Source organism: Lolium perenne, chromosome 2, assembly GCF_019359855.2.
Source record: "Lolium perenne isolate Kyuss_39 chromosome 2, Kyuss_2.0, whole genome shotgun sequence".
Lineage (NCBI taxonomy): Eukaryota > Viridiplantae > Streptophyta > Magnoliopsida > Poales > Poaceae > Lolium > Lolium perenne.
The window spans coordinates 46,900,090-46,923,128 of NC_067245.2; the positions used below are offsets into that span (position 1 = coordinate 46,900,090).

At 44.0% G+C, this 23,039-nt stretch overlaps 3 protein-coding genes across 3 annotated transcripts; 2 read left to right on the forward strand and 1 right to left on the reverse strand.

The window, feature by feature from the left end:
• Positions 1–1,076: 1,076 nt before the first annotated feature.
• On the forward strand, positions 1,077–6,040 carry LOC127332010 (uncharacterized). Its single transcript, XM_051358263.2, has 7 exons — positions 1,077–1,593; positions 2,048–2,122; positions 2,201–2,741; positions 3,216–3,601; positions 4,525–4,736; positions 4,826–4,985; positions 5,633–6,040. The coding sequence occupies exons 1-7, from the start codon at positions 1,297–1,299 to the stop codon at positions 5,765–5,767; spliced, it is 1,806 nt and encodes a 601-aa protein (XP_051214223.1). The 5' UTR covers positions 1,077–1,296; the 3' UTR covers positions 5,768–6,040.
• Positions 6,041–11,203: 5,163 nt separating this feature from the next.
• Positions 11,204–14,228, forward strand: LOC127332011 (glucan endo-1,3-beta-glucosidase 4). Its single transcript, XM_051358264.2, has 5 exons — positions 11,204–11,566; positions 12,762–12,877; positions 13,290–13,583; positions 13,683–13,710; positions 13,808–14,228. The coding sequence occupies exons 2-5, from the start codon at positions 12,811–12,813 to the stop codon at positions 14,019–14,021; spliced, it is 603 nt and encodes a 200-aa protein (XP_051214224.1). The 5' UTR covers positions 11,204–11,566; positions 12,762–12,810; the 3' UTR covers positions 14,022–14,228.
• Positions 14,229–15,787: 1,559 nt separating this feature from the next.
• LOC127332012 (palmitoyl-acyl carrier protein thioesterase, chloroplastic-like) lies at positions 15,788–19,998 on the reverse strand. Its single transcript, XM_051358265.2, has 7 exons — positions 18,836–19,998; positions 17,324–17,729; positions 17,003–17,136; positions 16,798–16,911; positions 16,512–16,692; positions 16,365–16,433; positions 15,788–16,267 (listed from the first exon to the last, which is right to left on the reverse strand). Exons 1-7 carry the CDS (start codon positions 18,979–18,981, stop codon positions 16,031–16,033), a joined length of 1,287 nt encoding a protein of 428 aa, XP_051214225.1. The 5' UTR covers positions 18,982–19,998; the 3' UTR covers positions 15,788–16,030.
• Between the last annotated feature and the right edge of the window lie 3,041 nt (positions 19,999–23,039).

A 23,039-nucleotide genomic window follows, 5' to 3' on the forward strand; every position in this document is an offset into this window, starting at 1 on the left:
ACGGTGCTCCACCCCAAGTTACTGTAGATCATGTATTGCCTTAGCCACGAGAATCTAGAGCCGCAAGTACAGATCCTTTTATACATGCTAAGGTGCATGTATGTGGGCTTGTTGTCCTGGAAAGCTTATGCGACGTTCTTCACATCGATAGTCATGTTGGTGAAGGCCGTCAACTTGTTGTCAGCGAAGGAAACCCTCTTCCTCTTACCTTTTCAGGGGCGTCAACATGCTTCTAAGGGAGGGCATCTAGGAGACTCTTGCGTGTCAACATCCTCAGCTGAAGGCGCTACTAGGCGTGCCTAGGGCCTCACTAGAATGCAAAGATTGTTTGCATCTCATCGTAGTTCATAATACGTGCTCAGGAACTCAGCGTACTTGAGGTGATCCTACCATTGGAATAGAGTATGTTAGTTATGCAGGTTACAGATGATCGAAGATAGTGAGGAGGATATTGTGCCTACCGAGATGTAACTGTGGTAGTGGTCAACCTCTAGGAGGATGGTTTTCGTCCCCTCGCACCATTGAGCACCACTAAGATCGTGGAGCTTACTAATGATGAGTGATTGTACACCTGTGTGGAGCTAACATCAACACCGTAGTGCTCCATGAGGGCCTTAGCCACGACATTGAGGTGAACTTCCTTAGAGCCTTTGTCAGTTCAGACACCGCTCTTAATCATCGCGCACATCTTCACAAGGATAAAGTTGTACATGAAGGGGAGCCTTCTGTGTAACCCTCATGGCTTCTCCGCGTTAGTGCGGTTCTTGGCTTTTGTCTTCCTTGTAGTGGCCAACCTTGCTGCTAGCTTTGCGCCACCTAGGCCTAAAGGGAAGCCACTAGTCCATCGACGAGCGGCACATCGGTGGCCGACGCCTCAGACTCATCAAAGTGCTGTGAATCTAGGACCTGCAAGGGGATATGCGACTTCCCCACATAAACACAGTGCCTGGCTAAAGTCATCGCCAAAAAAGTTCTACATAGTGACCGCATTTCACATGAACAAAAGGCACAGATCATATTCTACCGGAGTTGGAAGAACCATAATTGTAGTGCACAAAAACAGAGTCCTGATCAAACTCTAGCAAAGTCCATCGCGAACACGAAGCAAAAGGTCCAGAGGCCCAAGCACGAGACATGTTCTAATCGCCCGCCCCGAGGTTCCTCGTGCAGTCGTGCCTGTCTGTCTAGCCGCCGGTACCGCCTCAAGCCCCGACGAAACTCCGGGCCGCGCCGCGCCGCCGCAAAACGTCCTGCCCCGGTTCTAGCAGTCGGTAGGCCCCAAGTCGTTGGACTGCAATGCCGCGGAAGTCGTGGAAGCCGAGGGGCGGCCCGGGACGTGTCGCGCCCGCGCCGGAGCTCCAATGGAAGGCCCTGGACCCTAACCCCGTCCCCGCCGAGGTCCCCGAGTGCTCCCGCGCCGCCGAGGTCCCGGACGACGTTGCCTCTGCGGTAGTGGAGGTGGGCCGCCTCCGCCTCGTCTCCCCCGTCGCCGCTGAGGAAGAAATTGTGAAGGAATTGGTGGGGATTGGCGGGGAGGAGACGGAGTTGAGTGAGGAGGAGCTGCGCGCTAACCATCAGATGCAGGAGGACGAGGTGATGCATCGTTTTCTCCCTCTCTCTTTCAGACTCGGGGGTGTTCTTGTTGTTCAGTATAGCACAATTGAGTAGCTTCACTGCCTCATGAAAAAAGAGAGTAGATTCTTTAATAGATCACCGTAGTAAAGCCATCTGATTTTCATCATGGTGCGTTGCCTGCTGATTTTTGAGGGCCGAATGTGAAAACTGGAATTGTTTTTTCCATGTCAAGCCAGATAAGAGAAAAGATATCATATTCTCAAGCCATGCCTGCTTTTGTGCTAACATATGTGGTTTTGGGTATCATGGTTTGTGGCATTCATAAGAAAGGAACAGCATAAAAATATAATGCCAAGACACCTCAATGGCTGATGAAAGAGATGTTCTTATTATGTTGTTATTATATTGTTTTTAAATTGGACATATGGTTATCACTTCTTTTTGTCTGATGCAAACTGAACTTAATGCTCAGATATTTGCCTTGGAAGCAATTTTTGGAGACAGTCTAGTCATTTTGAACAAAAAAGAAGGTCGACGGTCTTTCCAGGTATGTCCATCAGTATCAATTTCCAGGCCACATTCTTGCTTGTAAGGGCAAGGGTTTAATATGTTATTGTTGTTACAGGTTCATGTGCATATTGAGATCCCAGATGGTATAGATATATCGGCAAGGCTCAACTATGGTACTGGAACATTAAATTATGGGGGAATATGTGATGGTGATGCCTCCGATAATCTTGTTTACAAGTTTAGAGTTGAGCATTTGCCTCCAATCCTGCTAACCTGCTACCTGCCTTCGTCATACCCGAGTCATCAACCTCCCCTTTTCACTATATCCACCGAATGGCTGGACAAAGTGAAGATTTTGTCATTATGTCAAATGCTGGATATGATTTGGGAAGGGCAACAGGGCATGGAAGTAATATACCAGTGGGTTCAATGGCTCCAAAACTCTTCCCTTTCTCACCTAGGGTTCAGTGATGAGATAATTTTAAGCAAGGGTGATCTAACCTGTGATGAAGATGGTGAGGATAAACGTGCTTGTCTAGGTGATTCTGCACCTGATGTTATAATTCCAAGGATTATGAGATACAATGATGTTAAGTGTCATCAAGCCTTCTTACAAGATATCCATGACTGCATGATTTGTTTCAGCGAGTGTCCTGGTAAGTCTTACTTTTCTGACGAGCTGCTTGTAGTGTTATATACAGACTTGCACTGTAGAAGTCTTGAGCTGTGTTATACACTTGTACTTAACAATGATTGGTGTGTGCTGGCCTTGTGGCTGTACGGCATAGACCTATTTTGGCTAGATATTACAACTCTACGTTCAGTTTAGTCCCCATTACCCAATGCATGATCCTTATTTTTAGAGTTGACTAGATACTACATCTAAAACATTATTGTATAGATGCCACATTAGATGTTCTCATTTAGATGACAATTTGTTTTGCCGGAACTGTGTATTTCTTTGTAAGACACTAGAAATACAGTGCAGTTAGGTATTTTATTATTTCCATGTCCAACTTGGATATGTTCCATTTTTGTTAACCCTTGGTAGTTGGTATATCTCAGTTAATGTTGCTTCGAACTCTAATTAATTTTACTTTGCTATATTTTGTAAATTCATTACCACACAGGCATCGATTTCATCATACTTCCATGCCATCATTTCTTTTGCCGGAAATGCATGCGAACATATTGCAAAATTCATGTGAAGGAAGGATCGGTATTGAAGTTGAAGTGTCCTGATACAAAATGTGAAGGTGTTGTTTCTCCTAATGTATTGAAAACGCTTCTGGCGGAGGATGAGTTTGAACGTTGGGAAAAATTGCTTCTTCAGAGAACTCTTGACGCCATGAACGATTTAGTTTATTGTCCAAGGTGCGAAGCTGCTTGCTTAGAGGATGAAAGTAACGATGCAGTGTGTCCAAGCTGTCTATTCAGCTTCTGCACACTTTGTAAATCTCACCGTCATGTGGGAAAACAATGTATGACTGCAGAGGAAAGAATTCGCGTCTTGGAGGTAGGAGGACTCTATCTCACATATTATTAGCTTATCTTGGATATTGTTAAACTTTGGTCCTTTTTCAGTACTACTCCTAATATCCACTTGCAAACAGAGAAAACGAGAATTCTAAAAAAGCGACACTATCTTTGGAACAGCAGAATTGTGATGGCAATTGTGAATTACCTGAAGACGCGCAGAAATTGTAACTTACACTAATCACGTCATTAGATAATATTATATTCCCTCGTTCACTATTATAAGATGTTTTAGATTTTGCAATGTGAACTAGATACGGACCAAAATGAGCGAACCTATACACTTAATCGCCTCTAGATACATGCATTTTTGAAAAAAACTAAAACATCTTATAATAATGAATGGATGGAGTTGAATGTTTCTACAAGGTTATTTGTCTCATGGTCTCATCAGCCTCTAGCCCAGGGTAAACAGATCATGTCCTGCAGTCCATGAGTGGTCGATTGTGTGATCCAACAGGGGATTTTTGTATCCAATAAATAATATAAACACATTAATAGCATTACTTGCTAACTCTAAAAGGGGCACTTGATGTTCTACTTGCGGCTATCTTGATAGGTATCTAAGCTGCAAAATGCAAGCATTGTTGATTGTTGTATACATTGAATACCAATTCTCCATATTAGTTGCCTTTTGTAACTTATAGTTTTATGTGGTTCACTGCACTTTATGGCTAGGTGTTATATAACATAGATGCACATGTATTTTTCTTTCTTTCTATTTACATTTGCTGGATGACTATGATAAAGAGGGTTTTGCATTTTGACCAACTTTGGTAAAAATGAGGTCAAAATGTATTCTTTCTGGAGAAAATATTATACATATCTGGCATCATTTTGATCTGTCATGTCCTTAGTTGAATGATTAATTGCGAATACTAAATTTCTTTTTTTTTGGTACAGGAACGGCTAAAATCTAGGCAACTAGACAGCGATCAGAATCAGTTAGAAGAAGTACGCAACCTCCAGGCAATTATGAGGGATGCAAAACAGTGCCCACGATGCAAGATCGCTATATCTAAGATATCAGGATGCAATAAGATGACCTGTTCGAACTGCGGGCATTACTTCTGCTACCAATGTAACTTTGCAATTGTTGGATATGATCATTTCAGGTGAGTTCTCCTCTAATGATATTTAATCTTTTTTTTTCTCATTTTCATAGCTGTGCCTTGACAAAAAAAAATCATGTTGTTGCGTTCAGACCGGGTGCATGTGATCTTTTTTCTCGGGAGGAAATGAATAGATGGGAAGAACAAATGAATCCAGAGAGAAGGGCGGGTGCTCCAGCTCCAGCTCCTGCCCCATTGGCTGAAGGACGATATCGTCACCCTTGTCCTACATGTGGCAAACCATGTCCAAAGGTAACATGAAGTAGTTTTTTTTTATAAAGATATATCTTAGACAAGCAACCATAATTTTTAATGAGAAAATGGTGCAGTTGCTTACCTTTTTGTTCTCAAAGCTGCCAGTTGCATCTCTTTTGCATCGACATATCGAACAATTGTTGTTTCTTAATTCTTATAAAACTATTCGTGGTCAGTTCATTTTTTGTAAAAATATGTTGCCATTAGGACATTTTACTCCCTTGCTTGTGCTTTTACCTGTAGGTATGATGATTTAATTGTTGCCATTCAAACTGTTTATTCCAAGTTCAGTTACATATAAGTACTCCCTCCATCCCATTAAAAGTGTCTTAACTTTGTCAAAATTTGGATGTATCTACCTACTAGATAGTGTCTACATACATCTAAGTTTTAACAAAGTTGAGATACTTTTGGTGGGACGAAGGGAGTATATAACTTTGACCACTCACGGCTATGATATAACTTGGACAACGAAATTGTTTGTTGGCATAGAGTAAATTAGCGGCTTGTCTCCAAGCCGTAATTACTTGCTGAGCCTGCATGCTCAGAGTGAATTCTTAACTGCTTGAAGTTGTGATTCTTATTGTTTCTTTTCACATTGTACAACACAAATGCCTCATGATTTGTATTTACTTTGGTTGCAGATTGGAAATAATAACCACATCTCGTGTACGGCATGCCATACACAGTTTTGTGCATTGTGTCGGAAGACTGTCCAGAGAACTTCACAACATTTTGGTCCCAAGGGTTGCAAACAACATACTGCAGATCCCGACTGACACTGCCATATGATACATGCCAGAGGCTGGTATAACCCCTTTTCCGGGGGGAAAAACTGGCATGTATGCCAGTATGGGCAGAACCTCTTCTAATGATCTGCATATATTCAGGATACGGCCTTGGCATTTCCTGCATTTTGCAGGGAGCTTGATTTTCAAGTCCCCAGCTTCTTGTATCGTATTAGTGAAGATCAACCGAAAAGTACTATCTGTACCGAGAGGAATTATATCAAGAATGTCAATTTCTTGTTACTTGTCAGGTTTTCCGTTGCATTGTTTGCTCCCTCTCTTGTAATTTCTGTATGCCTCATTGTTTCTTGTTGGGCTATACCCATCGCCGGCCACTTACAACGGCTTATTTTGTGGTAAGCCTGAGTCCAGAGGTGCTCCCCATCACGGCATCTGTCTCCTGTCATCCCCTCTATTGGATTGAGGGTGATTTCAGGGGATTTTATACCCGCTTGCAATCGCTCTGAACCAGGGTCCAGGTTGTTGTCCCATACTATGATTCACAGTTTCAAATGTCTTTATTTTTAGTGCACCATCATAGGTCTACGGAGATTTGCTATGAGGACACTTCAGATAGGGAGGGATACGAATGCATATGGAGTAGGAGTATGGACCTTAAACCCAAATGTTTGTCAAGGGAAAAACTTACTACGTATTGGTATCCATCCAGGCGACGGGGATTGGGAAGCTACACAATGGCCTACCTACTGTGCTCTCCGCGACTTTTTTTTTTCTTTTTTCGAAATGGGGGTATACTCCGGCTTCTGCATCATGTGATGCACACGGCCATTTATTAGAAATAAGTGTCAAAAAGTAGTATGGTTTACAATTCACTCATCACCGAGGATTGATACAAAAATCAACCATCGAAAGCAACACATAGTATGACTAGTCCTCAGCATAGTCTTCTAGTATGTTGCCAACCAGCCTGGCACAAGATATCCTGAGCGACCATCAGGAGACGTGTGCAACCAGAAGCCATGGCATCCCGCTGGCCCACCGGGGAGAGGAGAGCCCACTGCTGGATCCAATGTGAGACCATATGGATAACCTGCAAAAAGTGAAAGGAGACTTTTTTGTTAAAAATTATATCATTTCTGACCCTCCAAATAGACCAACATAAAGCAGAAACCCCTATTCGGATAAAAGCCTTAGATTGTCTATCGACTCCATTTAACCAATTACCAAACATATTAGTAATATTGGTGGGAGGTGGAAGATCATAAGTGAAATTAACCGTACGCCACAAGAGCTTAGCTAAGGGACAATCAATAAAAAGGTGTTGAATGACATAATATGCTCGATGTGATAGTACCAACGACCTACGCCACTATATTCCCTCCACATGTCAAACACTCTGTAGATGACACTCCTTTTTTGCGTAAGTCAATGTATGAGGATCTTATGTGTGATCACACCCCTTTTTTACGAAAGTACTTATGGAAGGTTAAAATTCCACTTAAGATTAAGATTTTCATGTGGTTTTTGAGCAATAAGGTTTTATTAACTAAGGATTACTTTAGTTAAACGGCATTGGAATGGGTGTACAAAATGTGTTTTTTGTGGGGAACAGGAAACAATTCAACACCTTTTCATTGAATGTCCTTTAGCTAAGCTCTTATGGCGAACGATTAATTTTACTTTCAATCTTCCACCTCCGACCAATATTACCAATATGTTTGGTAATTGGTTAAATGGAGTAGATAGACAATCTAAGACTTTTATCCGGATAGGGGTTTCTGCTTTATGTTGGTCTATTTGGAGGGTTAGAAATGATATAATTTTTAATAAAAAAACCTCCTTTCATTTCTTGCAGGTTATCCATATGGTGTCCCATTGGGTCCAGCTTTGGGCTCTACTCTCACCGGAGGGGCAGCGGGATGCTATGGCTACTGGTTGCACACGGCTCCTGATGGTTGCTCAGAATATCTTGTGCCAGGCTGGTTGGCGACATACTAGAAGGCTATGTTAATGTGTAGTCATAGTATGTGTACTTTTCGATGGTTGATTTTTTAATCAATCCTCGGTGATGCGTGAGTTGTAAACATTACTATTTGGATCTTTTTTAATAATAAAAGGACGTGTGCATCGTCATGATGCAGAAGCCGGGGTATACCCCCATTTCGAAAAAAAGATGACATGTGTCGAACAAAACATGAGACAGATAAGAAGACGCAAAAGGTGTGAAGAATATGCATAGTATAAAGAGAAAATTAATATGGCGAACGCCCAATTTCCCCATGATAAATATTAAGTGAACATTCATGTAAGTTGCTACCTTCATTCTAAAATAAGTGTCGCAGATTTGTCTATATATGAATGTACCTAGATGTATTTTACTTATAGGTACATTTGTATCTAGATCGATAGAGTTACGACACTTATTTTTTAAATAGAGAGAGTAAAGGGAGAGGTTCATTAATGTGCACGATCCTTATACAAGCTGGTGGATTTATAATTGAAAAGCTAGGAGTTAGTTGGCTGATGGTCAGCCTGCTTGATAGTCGTCTACTCATCTATGACCATCAAATAAGTGTAACCTGACGACGTGGGCTTAGCGTCTTAGCCTAGTGGTTGGGGTCGCAGTGGCGCACCCCAACGGCCGAAGTTCGGGCGAATTTCGGAATTGTCACGCCAAGTCCCGCTTCTACTATATCAAAAAGTGTCTAGTTCCTCCTAGACACGGTTTCAAATCAGTGTAACCCTACTCCCCATAGGTAACATTTTTGTGGTGTGTGTGCAACATTTGCCTGCAACATTATTTCATTGTCTGTAAAATTGTGTAAAATCATGCAACATTTCTAATTCATCCATCTAGCAAATACAAAAATCTTATGCAGCAACTATTCATTTGTTTGCAGCAAAACATAAAAACCCATATCATTGTTTGTAACACTAAAAACAACTCAGACAACAAAAGTGTCTCACACATGAAATAGTACAGAAATATATTTGCAACATTGAAGAAATTCCTCTGTGGCATTCACGCAGAAATTACTGCAATAATTTACTTGTAGGTCAACAACATTAACGATAGTCATTTGTAGAATTCATAAACATTGTTTGCGACATCGGAAAATTTCTCAAAGCAAAGAAACCATGCCATCTTGAGCTCGTCTTCCCCATCTTCCTTGAGTTTAGAGCACGTGGATAACTTAGGATTGGAGCCCCCTCCATGGGCATCCACATCGTGGGGTGCTCAACCAGCATGCCAGGTAGACTCCAGACAAAGAGGGGCGGTAGTTGGGAGCAACGCGGGGAAAGATTACCAAAGGTGGTTGGTGCAAGCCCATCAGCAGTAGAGGAGTAGAGCAGGTGAAAGAACATTTCCCCACCGTCATGGTTTTTTGTGTTAGATAACAATATTAGTGATGATCTAATGACATGGTAAGTGGTGCAGGATAAGAATGGCTTGCCAGCATCGAAACTCAAAGTTTGGAATCATATGTGTTGATGAAAAAGGGTTATGCAAAGAAACTCCAGATCGGATATTCCGGGTGAAGTGAGGGTCGGATTATAGGACTTTAACAAGACCAAATGCGCGAGCCCCAGTATGCCCCCCCCCCCCCGAATTATTGGCCGGAGATTTTGTTCAGGCCAGAAATCTGCTGAAAGCGGATTATCTGCTCCCAATTTTGTCCGGATAATCCGGCTCCTATTTTCACCAACGGCTCTATTTTGTGGAGGGGTATATACACCCCCTCCCTTCTTCAACCTCAATTTGCTCGACCTGTCCAAGAAGATCCCTAAAAGCCGAGCCACCAATTTCACTAGATCTCCTCCCTCAACCACCCAAAGCTTTTGATCTTCGGAGAATCGAGGAGAAGACTATGATCTACATCCTCACCAAAGCGATTTGCATTTTACCCTCGTACATTTCAGGGCCCTTTGGCTAGAGTTTTCTTTAGAAACCCTAGTTGTTGTTCTACACCATTGGTAACTTCTTATTGTGTTGTAATAGCCTTGGGAGCCTCCGATTCGGTTGTGGATGAGTGTCCCAAAGACTTTGTAAATGCTCGGTTTCCGCCTCGAGAAAATCCCTTAGTGGAAAAGTAAGTTAGACCTTTGTGGCGGTGCTCACCGGAGAATATGGTGAGACCTTTGTGGCGTTGGCCTAGTCTTCATGGCGGCCACACTCCTATGACTTAGACGTACTTTCCCTCAAAAGAATGGAACTACGGGAATCATCCTTTGTGTCTCCACGTGCTCCAATCTCGGTTACCTCTATCCTTTATTGTATATTGCATCTTGCTTAGTGGTAGCTTGCTTAGTTGTGAAGCTTGTATCTAGGTAAATTCACTTATTTGCATATCTAGAGAATTTACCTTTTGTGTCAAGCCTACATTGAAAAGGAACTAAAATTTGGTAGCTCCTATTTACGCCCCCTAGGTGCGGCATACGATCCTTTCAGCAGGTCGGTGGCTACGGGCGGAGAAGGTCCTATAGAGGCAACACAAGCAGGTGCAGCAGCCATAAGACGTGAGTAGAAGAAAGTCGGTAATGGTGAAGAGATCCATCGCCCGTCGTCGAACCGGTTGATCCGGTAGAAAGTTATCATTTTCCTAATTGAAATGGCTATCCAGCCTCTGATGCCCGCGTCCTGGGCTCCGCCTCCTCCTGCATATGCAATTTTGTTGCGTTGACAACAACACCTCCAATCCTCCATGAACTAATTGGTACCAAAACAATTCAGAAATTTAGTCATCCAGAAATCCTTACGGATCCAGAATCCATAGGACACAAAACAATTCAATATTGAAAATTAGTCAAGAAGGATTGGGGAATGAAGCAAAATAATACAAGGCTACAAAACACACAACACTTGGTCGTTGCGGAGCTCGGTCGTCTCTGACATCTGCGTCATGTGCTCCACCTCCTCATGCTCTCCGGCGGCTGGGACAACAATGCATGCTCAGGCGTAGTTGCAAGCTCAGCCACCGTTGTCTTCATCCTGATCGACGGGCGTGGAGGAAGGAGGGGATCAACAAGATTAAGAAAGACAAGTGAAAAGGGGAGGAGTTAAGGTCATACCAACCGCACGCCTAGGGCCACCCACTGGTACCGACTAGAAAGTGTTCTCGATTTGTTTGGCATGCTAGAAGCTACATGAATGGAAACAGCCAAAACAAATGTTCTTCGCAGGTCAACAATTTGACTGCTTCAAGAACAATGTGATATAGAAAGTCGGTGCAACCCGGATAACCAGAGGAGCGATTTTTGGCCTAGTGAAGTACTTCAGTTTGCTAAAAATTCATATTATGGAACATAGTCGAGAGAGAGAGAGTTTTCTTGCCAGATCAAAACTAAGTGCTCGACATATTTCACAGCGCTAGCACACTGTGGTTTGTATATAGCATGGCGCACTTGCGAAAAGGACTCTGCACGCATGCACGTCACGATAGGATCACACACCACAAACGCAGCAGAAAAAGAAGCCGACCTACGATTCTTTTTCCCCTTCTACCCGAGCTTCCTTACGCTGGTGTGCTCTCTCAACCATACACTAGCTCCTCCCCCTCCCTATCTTCAGCATTAATGCTAATTACATCTTCTCGTCTGTGATTGCTTGAGCAAGATACTACTCAAATATACAGTTGTTAATTAGTACTCCAACTTATTAGTACTAAATAAAGGCAGCGGAGGGTCGAATATATAGTTTTCCTTTTTAGGCCGTGCTTGCGTCCCCCAGACCGAGGGTTCAGTCTCAGTTATAGCTTCCGTCCCCAGGAAAAGCAGGCAGGGATTGTTCTTGGCGGCAGGCACCAAGTTGTGATTTGGTTGCTGATTCAGGTATGGTTCTTCCCGATTTCCTGTTCTTATAGAGCTTCTGATGTTCCTGCTCTGTCGATTAGGTTTCTCTGTTATCCCTCAAAAAAGGGAAAACAATTCTCTGTTGTTTGTGGTTGATTAGGGCTTGCTGCCAGTGCCTTCGTTTTCGTTAGTTTCTTCTCTAGTTGGAAATTCCTATCAAATTCTTGGTTTCCTTCGGATGATGATCCTATTCTTGTAGAGGTTATGATGTTTCCGTTGTTGAATTGGGCTTCATGGAAATTGTTTTCTCTTTGGTGCCCTTTTTCTCCATCAGTTTTCAGTCCACAACTAGAGAATTCGAACTTGTTGTCTACCACCGTTTGTTTCTTGTTCTGGAAGAAATTTATTACTCCGTATATATTTTTCATTAGAATGACACCTATCCTATCGAAGCTGCAAAGGTTAACCTGTTCTTTTGTAAGTTTTTTTTTTTTTGCGGGGCTTCTTTTGTAAGGTTTAAGTTCTGGGAATTCAATCATGCATATGCCCTTGCCAAGAACAGTGGTTGGTAGGTGAAAGTTTGTCCCATACCTTAATTTCGGTCTCATACATAAAATTAAGGACTTTGGAAGGATATTCAACGAATGTTCGAGTACACCTTCTAGCTATCGATGTTTCAGTTTCACCAGTCATCCTAGCTCTATTTTTTGGTCGGCCGCTTACCATTTGGCAGTACGTGAGAATTCCATGCTTCATCTATACGAAATATTAGTGCTACCAGTATCATATACATCACAAAAGAAGTTTATGCCAACAAATTCTTGCCATTCGACATGGACTGAGGAGTCGGATTATTAGGAACATCACATCCGACCGCGACACCCTTTGCTCTCTTCCCTTCTCCTTCACACGTCTCCTACTAAACTTTAGTTTTTATTAAGTTGAGAATTCATACTAGGAGACTACTTTGATGTGTTTTTAGAGTAGTTTATGTTTTTTCGCTGGTTGATTTTTGTATCAATCTTTGGCAATGCTTGAGTTCTAACACAATACTGAATTTGAATCCTTTTAATAAATGGCCGTATGCATCATCATGATGCAGAAGCCGGGGTCATATCCCCATTTCGAAAAAAATTAAGTTGAGAATACGGTGTTTGGTACTGATACCTCACATACAAGCGACATTTCTGAATTTATCATTATTGATAGAATGCGCCTCTCTGAATTTTGGCAGGTGTCTGCGGAAGATCATATTGTCGATCGGACACTGGGATAGTGTTAGGATGTTGACCAGAAGACTGCAGGGATGCACCGCTCTTCTTATCGTGTTTCTCCTCTCCAACGTGTCAGGTATATGCACATTGCGAAAGTAGCTGTTTGCCGTCGGTTCATCAGTAACATCACGTTTCTTTCTATCTCGCTTTCTGTTTTTTTCATTATTGAGATTCCTAGTGTGACCACAAAATGCATAGCCATAAAGTGGAGCAACTTTCGTGGCTAGATTTATCCTTTCCATTCTATGAAATACATTCTGGCTTGCAGTTGGTCGGCAATCCTTTTCATCTTTTCTGTTTGAGTAGGATTTGGAACTACATTTTTTAGGGAACCTGAAACTGTCTTTTTTTTTACTTTACCAGTCAACCTGAAACAAACACTCCAGTATGTGTGTACTTCTACTAAACGTCAATCAATTTTGTAAATGACATTCAGCTTTTTAAAATAATATTTCTGTTTTTCCGCTTGATTCTTCTGCGATTTACAGGCAGTTTCACTGAAGAAACGGAAGGAGAAAGCAAGAGGCGGTCGCTAGCGACGGGGCAGTTCTGCGTGGCAATACAGGGAGCGGACCCGACAGCGCTGCAGACGGGGCTCAACTTCGCGTGCGGCCCGGGCCACGCCGACTGCTCGGCCATCCAGCCCGGCGGCAAGTGCTACAAAGCCAACGACCTGCCGGCGCTGGCCTCCTACGCCTACAACGACTACTACCAACGCAACGTCGCCTCCGGCGCCACCTGCAGCTTCAGCGGCACCGCCACCACCACCACCACCGATCCCAGTGAGCACAATGAACACCCTACCTCCTGCTCTTAGCTTTCCACATCATCATCTCCTTCTCTGGCTCTGATTCTTCCGTGTAATTTGATTTCTGTTTCAGGCTCGGGTCAATGCGTCTTCGCGGGAAGGTCAGCGCCGTTTGTCGTGCAAATCTCAACCTCGCTGTGAATTTTCTGCACTCTCTGACGAAGTTCAGAACTGACACCACTGACATGTACCGTGCAGCTCCATGGCGGGAGGGTCGAACTCGAGCACGCCGGGAGCGATCGCCCCGTCCAGCTTCACCCCGCCGTCGTCGACCTTCACGCCGGGCTTCACGCCTGGCTTCGGGAGTCCAGCCGGCTCCTTCAACCCCCTGCCGGACGCCGCAGACAGCCTCATGGCCGGCGCTCGCAGGTCGCTCTGCGTGCTGCTTCTTCTGCTGCCGCTCTCCTTCTGATCAGTGCCTCTGCTCCACTGTACATTGTGCTCCATGCCATTCGTTGCATTTTACTAGAGAGTATTATTATGAAGTTACATGACAGGGAGGATCACTAGAGTATCACCATCATCTTTACATGTTCTTTCTTTAGTACTTCAAGTCGGATCTTCTATAAACTGAACCATATATGTAAATAATTTATGGAGATCGCACATTTTTGATTAAGTTTTGAGATGTTGGTCTTAGTTCAAAGTTTATTTTGTTTGTTGGCTTGTTTGATCGGTTTGATGCCAGTTGTAGCATGGTACAGTTGTTGTTTGTCTGAGGTCTTCAGTTCAAGCCTCTGCCCGATTGAACCTATATTCCTCCAAACAGAAGTGCGTAGGAACCTATATTGCTCCAAGGTGCAAGTGAGTTTCAGGTTGCATCTGAGACATGTTTTTAGAATAGCACAAGACAGAAAGCCAGGATCGGATCCACAAAAAAGGTGTAATGCAGGCCTCATGGTTAAGATGAAAACTCATGTTATCTAAATAAAGATGTAAGAGTAAGAATAACCATTAGGAAAATGGTAAGTACTAAAATAGCCTAGATTCTGTGCACTATGTCGAATCCAAGGTAAGAACTAAAATAGCCTAGATATGATATTGCCTAGCCTAGTTCCATCAGTTTAAACTAATGGTTAAGTCTTTTTTTTAACAGGGAAGGGGTCTAAAAAGACCCCGAAGATGCTGGATTAAAAAGGTGTGGCAGGTACAAATTTTACAAGAAGGCCCCTGGCATCACTCGCCCTAAGAACCTTGCAATTTGAAGATAAGGCCTTCAAAGTTACAAAAAACCACCCTAAAACAGGAAAAAGAAAAGTGATCGAGTCCTTGGGTGTCTCTGCCACCTAACGCCGCCGATCTCCAGGCGCCGCCGCCGAGATCCGTGGGCTGAGCGCTCGATAGCCCATCTCCGGCGGTGAACCACTGCCGCCGGCCACTTCCAAGCTTCCGGGGACGAACCACTTGGATGCTAGGTAGTGTCGAACTCCGACGAAGAAGTCCGATGAGGGCCTCCGGCCAGGAGGTTGAAAAAGGGCCACCTTTTCGGCCGATGATCACAGCGTCAGTCGAGGACACTGTGTGTTCCGCACGAACGCTGTCTAGCACAGCAGAATAGCACCCTTTAGGCAGATGTCGATGAAACACGAAGCCGGAAGTAGTCGATCCGCCACCGTCTTCCTCCTCGCCACCACGGCCGGCCCGGGAGAACTGCAGCAGAGAAACACTCTCCAAGCTCGAGCCTCTCCGACAGAGACAGATTGCAAGCTTATTTGGGGAAGAGCTCCGGCCAAATCCGCTCTCCGCCACCGTCCACCATGAACACCGACCAGAGAAGCAGGTCTTCCATGTCCTAACGTCACTCGCCGGTGTTCGGAGCGAGCTCAAGGATGGCATCACGCCGGACTCCACTTGGGTAAAAGCAAACCAGATACTAAAACTTCAAAGCCTAAGTCTAATCCTACACCTACTGCTAATAGCTACTACCCGCGCTACGCATCCATGTCCGCTCCGACCAGCTACGCCTGCGGGGAAGAGCAAGGAGCGAGCCGGGATCCTACAACGACTCTCAACGGGGCGGAGGGGGTGGTGGAGAACGAGAGCGGTGGGTTGGGGAAGAGTTAAGGTAACTAATGGGTAAGTTGGTTAGGTTCATACAACTTGCAACCGGATGTTTAGTGTTCAATAACCAAATAACGCGATAATACGCGATAATATATTGTAGCATGCCCTAAAACCTAAAACCCTAAACCCATAATACAATAGTTGTAATAACATCTGCTATTATGGAAGAGAAGGGGTAACCATCCAAATTTAACACTTAAATGAAGCTCTGTAAATAGGAAGCAAACAATGTATAAACCCCAGTGGAACACACCAGACAACGGCGAAGCCAGGGCGAAAATTATGAGAAAAAATGCAACTAGCAATGAGGAAAAAGATATTACACGACTAAGCTACATATAAAAGCGTCTCAATTGCTCAGTGGTGCTCCTTGCAGCGCCATTCTGCACGCGCCCTGACGATCTCGGCCTTGTCGTCCTGCTGCCGGATCAAATGTGTGCTCTGCAGGTCAGCGCTGCTCAGGCTCGGTGACGGCATCCCGGTCGAAGACATGGTGGTGAGGGACTCGAGGAGCTGCGACTGACGGCACTCTCGGCGATAGTCGAGCGTGATGCTCGTCAGGTGGTACTCGATCAGCACGTTCAGTGGCACGCTCTGCAAACGCATGGAACGTGCAAATTCAGATATCTTGCACGGCAAAGTTCCGAAATGATATGATAGTTGCTAGAAGCAAGCGACAGGGCAGGAGTACCTCCAGAATCCACCCGATGTATTTAACATTGTTCACGTGCTGGTTAACATCCATGTCGCTCCATCTCGGCTGGAGAATTAAGACAATAGTTCTGGAATAAAACTTCACTTTTTTGGGAAGAACATGTGATTCAACGAGTCTTCTTACTTCTAGTCCCGATCGTACGCTCTCCGCTGTCGCGTCGGTGAGCTTTTCGATCCTGCGGTTGGGATTGGGGTTGTCACCGGCAATGATGTTCCTGTCCAGGTAGAAGGGCAGTACCTCCTCCCTGACCTCTTCAGGGATCTTGGACAGCTTTCTCGTCTCTCTGTTCATCATCACCCAGTTGCTGCATGCATAAATCATCAAACGGCATCAGTCGATCAAGCATTGTTGGATGAATCTGGCTGTGCATGTATCTAAAATAAACGAAGCCAGCAAGAAGTGAATTTACCTTGTAGCTCTTGCGATCATTTTCTTGGTTCTGCGGTCTCGGATGATCCAATCTCGACGCATGCCGTTCTTCCCCGACGATGCAACCCAGGTGTCGATCTCGACCACGTCACCCCTATGGTCAGAGATTGTAAGTGATATATTTGTTGATGATTTTATTACGGAATGATGTTCAGTATGATCTAGAGAAGTTAAGGAGCTAGTACCACTGGCTGTACTTGTCGACCTGGATGTTGATTCTTGTCACGACCCAGATGAGCTTCCTGAGGCTCATCTGCCGTGTTGCCCCAAATCCATCCCCAGCTAGCCCAGAGCTCATTACATGGTTTAGCGCTGTCTCCTGAAATAATTTACTGGTCAATCTTCAGACAGTAACATATTCCAAATGCAGAAACCATTGCAACAAAAAAAAAAAACGATAGTTCGGCACCGAGTGGATAATCAAATAGGTACCAACAAATTAAAACAATGTTTACGAAGATAAGGGTACCAACAAATTAAAACAGTGTACATAGCTGTATACATACCTGCAAGAGGTTCATAAGGGTCTCCATGGTGGCAGTCCGGTCAGGTCCGATCTCATAGGATCGGATCACAAACCTCTGCCTGTACACTAGCCTTCCTTCCACGAACTTGCCTAGCCTGAAGGTGTCGTCGTCGTCGCTGTCCACTGTAACTGGATGTGCCGCTGAACTGCGGACATCCGCCGCCTTCCCATTGATCTTGACGGCTCCATTAACGGCATTAGCACATCTGATGTTCCTGCCACCACGGCCTCCGCCATTGTCGCACCTCTCTACAGACAATATGCTGGACTTCGTCTTCTCAGGGTTGCCAAAAAAGCACAGACGGTGCGTGATTCGCCCCGCGGATTGCGACGCCGGCGTGGCCATTAATGCTATTGGTGCGTGGCCACTTTGTTCGTCAGTGCCTCTATATGAAAATGAAATGGTGTGCTTTGAGTTGAATAGCTCGGAAGGAACGAACAAGAAGGGAAGCAAAAAAGATCTGGATCAAGTTTATGCAATCACCAATCATGTTTTGTGTGGTGGTACGTAATGAGTGAACCTAATCTAGCTTATACTAGTACATTACTAGTCCCAGATAAGGACCATTCTCGAAAATTGGGTGACCAAAGATGGTAAGTATGTAGCTCAACTGCCCTGCCAACTGTTACACCTAAGAACATTTAGAAACTGCTACACCTAAAAGGACTCTTCTGATACTTGGATCCACCAAACCTTGTTGAAAGTATAAGCAAGTTTTCACAAAATATGACAGGTAAAGCATAATAATCAACACAATCATGATAAGAGGAGTGCTCCTGTGCTTTCCAATACTTTTTTTTGCACGTTTCCCAAAGCAAACGGATGGCTGTGATCACCGCAGCGTATAACTGCCCACTTCCCAAGACCCAGTCCTCCTAACCACAGCCTTTGATCTTGCTTTGAAAGTTGTGCAAATAAAAATTTCAGAAAGCACCGGAGCACAAGTGAATACTCATGAAACTATGGACGAGATTTTGTAAATATGATAGCAATAACATTTCGAATCGATCTGCAAGTAAATGAAACCAAATCCCTAACAAAAGGGATAGAAACACGTAAGGTGCAGAGGAAGACCCATTTGCGTTGGCGGTGTTGTCAGCAGTAGCCATGTCGACGAAGTAGCCATCGACATCGGAAAAGTAGTCGTTGAGAAAGGAGTCCTCTGCTGCAGGATGGCAGTCGTGCTAGAGCGCTCCCCAAAACATGGTCGCCTCTCTCGTACATAGTCACAAGAGGTGGGGTTCCAAATATTTTTCCATGAAGCCAACCTTTGCCTGATTTTGTCTATTCATTTTTGAAAATCCTATTCCCAGGATTTTCCGAAGTGGGAGTGGAAAGCCCAAATATGTGATAGGCACATTTGAAATATGACAATCTAGCGGGCTACTCAAATCCTCAATCACCAAAGTATCACAATATATTAGAGAAATTGAGCTTTTTGCCATTATGCAATGCAGAGCTGAGGGCACTCCAAAAACATCGAGCAGGTACCTTACGGTATTACATTCTTCCGGCGAAGCCTTACGGATGATGTCTGCATATACGGATAAACATTGGGGAACAGCTTGTTCATTTGTGAGCGGCTCAATCAAACCCACAAGCTTCAGCTTTATCAAACACAAACTTAGAGCACCCATCACAATTATGAGAAAGCAAGGTGATAATGGGTCACCTTGCCTTAAACCACTACCATGCCAGATTTTCAGCCCTGCCACCTCATTTGATAGGATGCGATCATCGTGTAATTAAGACCTTTAAGGAAAGCTCCCTGGTTTTTGCAAAGCACAATGGAGGAATCGAAGCTATCTTCTTACTAGCACCTTCGAGTTTTTTTTTTTTTTTGGCTAAACTATGGACCAAGGCTTATTAGCCAGAAATCATTGGGTTCGCACGCACCAGGTTTTTTGGGCAAAAGCATAGTGTGGGTGCTATTCATCTGTTCAAGGGCTCTTTCATCAATGGAATACATACTATTGAATGCCTCCACCTTGCCTTTTTTATGAATTACCAGCATTTCTGGTGAAGGGGTTTTCTATAGCACTTAAAACCACTTGGTTCATTCCTAGAAAATTTAGGCCCCAAGCCACCGGGGTGCTGAATCTGTTTTTTAAATGCTCAATAAAATGTGTGTTCAATTTCCTCATGCGAGAAGAGTATTACTAGCTCATTCTACACATTTGCAATGAGTTTATTTTTTATTTTTCTCATCATGTGACTTACTTGAATGTGGAAATACTTTATGTTTGCATAACCAACGCTAAGCTATGTCATACGGGATTTCTGACAAGCCATGCTCCTTTGAACGGCGTAGAACCCTAGTAGCTTCTTTTTTTATTTTTTATTTTTTCTTAACCATCTCTCTTGAAATGACATTAGTCTGCAATCTTCAGCTTGGTCCAATAGGCCTATGAATGTGTTAGCACATACAATCTGTTTAATACTATCTCGAAACTTCTTTGTGCTCCAACTTTGCAAGGCATTGGCAATTTGTTTCAGTTCTTTTGTTGATAAGAGAGATCGGGTTCCTCACATCTTTGGCTTCACCACCGTTCCATGCCTCATTGACAACCTCAAGGAAGCCTTCCTCAGATAGGCAGTATGATTCAAAACGAAATATTTTGCACTTGTAAGCATTGAACACCCTGGACAAAAGAAGAGGATGTAAAACGAGAGATCAGGTAGGAGAGAAGCCCTACTCGGATGATTTCCGAGATAGGGGTGATGTTCTATTTATATGAGGACGCATAGTCGGTTTACAGAGTTTGTTACAAAAACTACTCGACAACGTATTGGATACAAACTACATTGTCTAACACCCTCCCTTAATCATAACTTAGTTGTATTATATCTAAACTCTGTAAAACTCTTCACAGGAAGTGATTTTGTAAACCCGTCTGCAATCTGATTCTTTGAAGGTATAAATCGAATTTCCAGCTTCTTGCTCAACACCCTCTCACGAACAAAGTGAAAATCTATCTCAATGTGCTTTGCTCTTGCATGAAACACTGGGCTTGCTGATAAATATGTTGCTCCTAGATTATCACACCATAAACATGGTGTTTGTGTCTGTTTTACTCTAAGTTCTGCAAGTAAAGACTGTACCCAGATTACTTCTGCTGTTGCATTGGCCACAGACGTATATTCTGCCTCTGTACTAGATCTGGAGACTGTAGCTTGTTTCTTGGCACTCCATGAAATCAGATTAGGTCCATAGGACACAGCAAAGCCTCCAGTTGAGCGACGATCATCCACACAACCAGCCCAATCAGCATCAGAAAAGGCACTAACAAGTGTGGATCTTAACTTCATGAATGTGAGACCAAAACTAATAGTATGACTCACATATCTCAAAATACGTTTCGCAGCAGTCCAATGTACTGTAGTAGGAGCATGAAGATACTGGCAAACCTTGTTCACCGCAAATGAAATATCTGGTCTTGTGAGAGTTAGATACTGTAATGCGCCTACCATACTTCTGTAATTTGTACTATCCTCGGGACCCAACATATCTCCATCTTGTGCAGTTATCTTCTCAGAAGATGATAGAGGTGTAGGAACACCGGAGCATCCTGTCATATTAACCCGAGCAAGAACATCTTGAGCATATTTTGCTTGATTCAGTACTATGCCATCACTTACTTTATGCACTTCAATTCCCAAGAAGTAGTGAAGATCGCCAAGGTCTTTCAATGCAAACTCTTTACTCAAGTCTCGTAGGAGAGCATCAGTTGCACTTTGAGACGAGCTGGCGACTATGATATCATCAACATAGATAAGCATAAAGATGGTGACATGTGACTTGCGATAGATGAACAAAGAAGTATCAGACTTAGAGGCAAAGAAGCCAAAAGCAATTAGTTGAGCACTCAATCTAGAGTACCATGCTCGAGGAGCCTGTTTTAGTCCATAAAGCGCATTGTCAAGTTTGCACACATAATTCATTCTCCCCCTGTCTTCATATCCAGGTGGTTGTCGCATATAGACTTCCTCTTCGAGAACACCATGAAGAAACGTGTTCTTGACATCTAACTGTCGCAAACTCCATCCCCTAGATACTGTTATAGCCAAGACAAGTCGAACAGTTGCTAGTTTAACAACAGGACTGAAAGTGTCTTCATAGTCAATACCATAGAGTTGCTTGAAACCCTTGGACACGAGCCGAGCTTTGTATCTATCAATAGAGCCATCTGCCTTGCGCTTAACTTTGTATATCCATCGACAATCAATGACATTGGTGGCTGCATGCAGAGGAACAAGCCGCCATGTCTTATTTTCATGAGAGCACTATACTCTTCATTCATCGCATTGGACCAATTTGGATCACTTAAGGCTAATTGGAGAGTAGCCGTCTCCTCTGTGACAGCACATAGACCCCATCGAACCGTGCCGTTAGTGTGCTGCTTGGGTTTTTTTATTCCCTTCGACGCACGGGTAGCAAGGCGAATTCCAGCACCAGAAGCCATAGACGTGGACGCACGGCGATGCGGAGCAGAGGATCCTGGCTGCTCCGGTGCATGGGCAGGTGAATCTGCAGGATTGGGCCCTGTCTCCTCTGTCCGGGCAGGGGACGCGGCAGCCGATCAGCTGTGCACGCGCGTAGGTGAGGACAATGACTGGGAGCTCGACCGCGCCGCAGAAGATCCGGGGACGCGGGGACCAGGGCTGGCTGGCGGAGGGGTCGCGCCATGTGGCGCCGCACGGGTGGGAGAGCGCGCTGACGCGCTGTCTAGGCTGCGAGGCACATGATCCGAGGAGGATCCAGCGGATCCCGAGGCTGATGGCGTCAGGGATCTGCCTCATGTTCTGAGCTACTGTCCTGTAGTGCAGAAGAGTCATAAGAGCCTGTAGTATGTTCCGGAGCACCGTTTTGACCCAAATTTTCAGCAGAAGCTGGGGGTGTGACCTGCACAACATGAGGAACACTAGACACATGATCATTAGTAGGAAAATTAGCCATGTGTGAGTCATCAATAGTTGTATCTCCATGATAAAAATTATGAAGCGAAGGATCTAGAAGAAGAATTTCTTGCCGAAGGAGAGCACCTACATTCGGATGCAAGGCTTGGAAAGGGAAAACAACCTCATCAAAGACCACATCACGAGAGATATAGACACGACCCGATGAAACTTCAAGGCACTTGACACCTTTGTGACGTGGACTATAGCCCAAAAACACACATTGTGTAGATCGAAAAGCAAGCTTTCGCTTGTTGTAGGGGCGTAAGTTAGACCAACATGCACAGCCAAACACACGTAGAGATCCATACTCAGGTTTAGTGCCAAGGAGACGATAGACAGGGGTGTCATAGTTGATAGTTTTGCTGGGAAGCATGTTTGTAAGGTATGTGGCTGTAAGGAAGGCTTCATCCCAAAATTTTAAAGGCATGTGAGCATTGGCCAGAAGAGCTAGCTCTACTTCAACAATGTGTCGATGTTTTCTTTCGGCAGAACCATTTTGTTGATGTGCATGGGGACATGAAACATGATGGGAGATACCCTGAGATTGAAAGAGGGAATTGAGTTTTTCATACTCACCCCCCCCCCCCCCCAATCAGATTGAACAGCAAGAATCTTTTTATCAAGTTTGCGCTCAATGAGCTTTTGGAAATTCACAAAAGCAGTAAAAGCATCAGATTTTTTGTTAAGCAAATATATCCAAGTAAACTTGTTGTAATCATCAATAAAACTAACATAA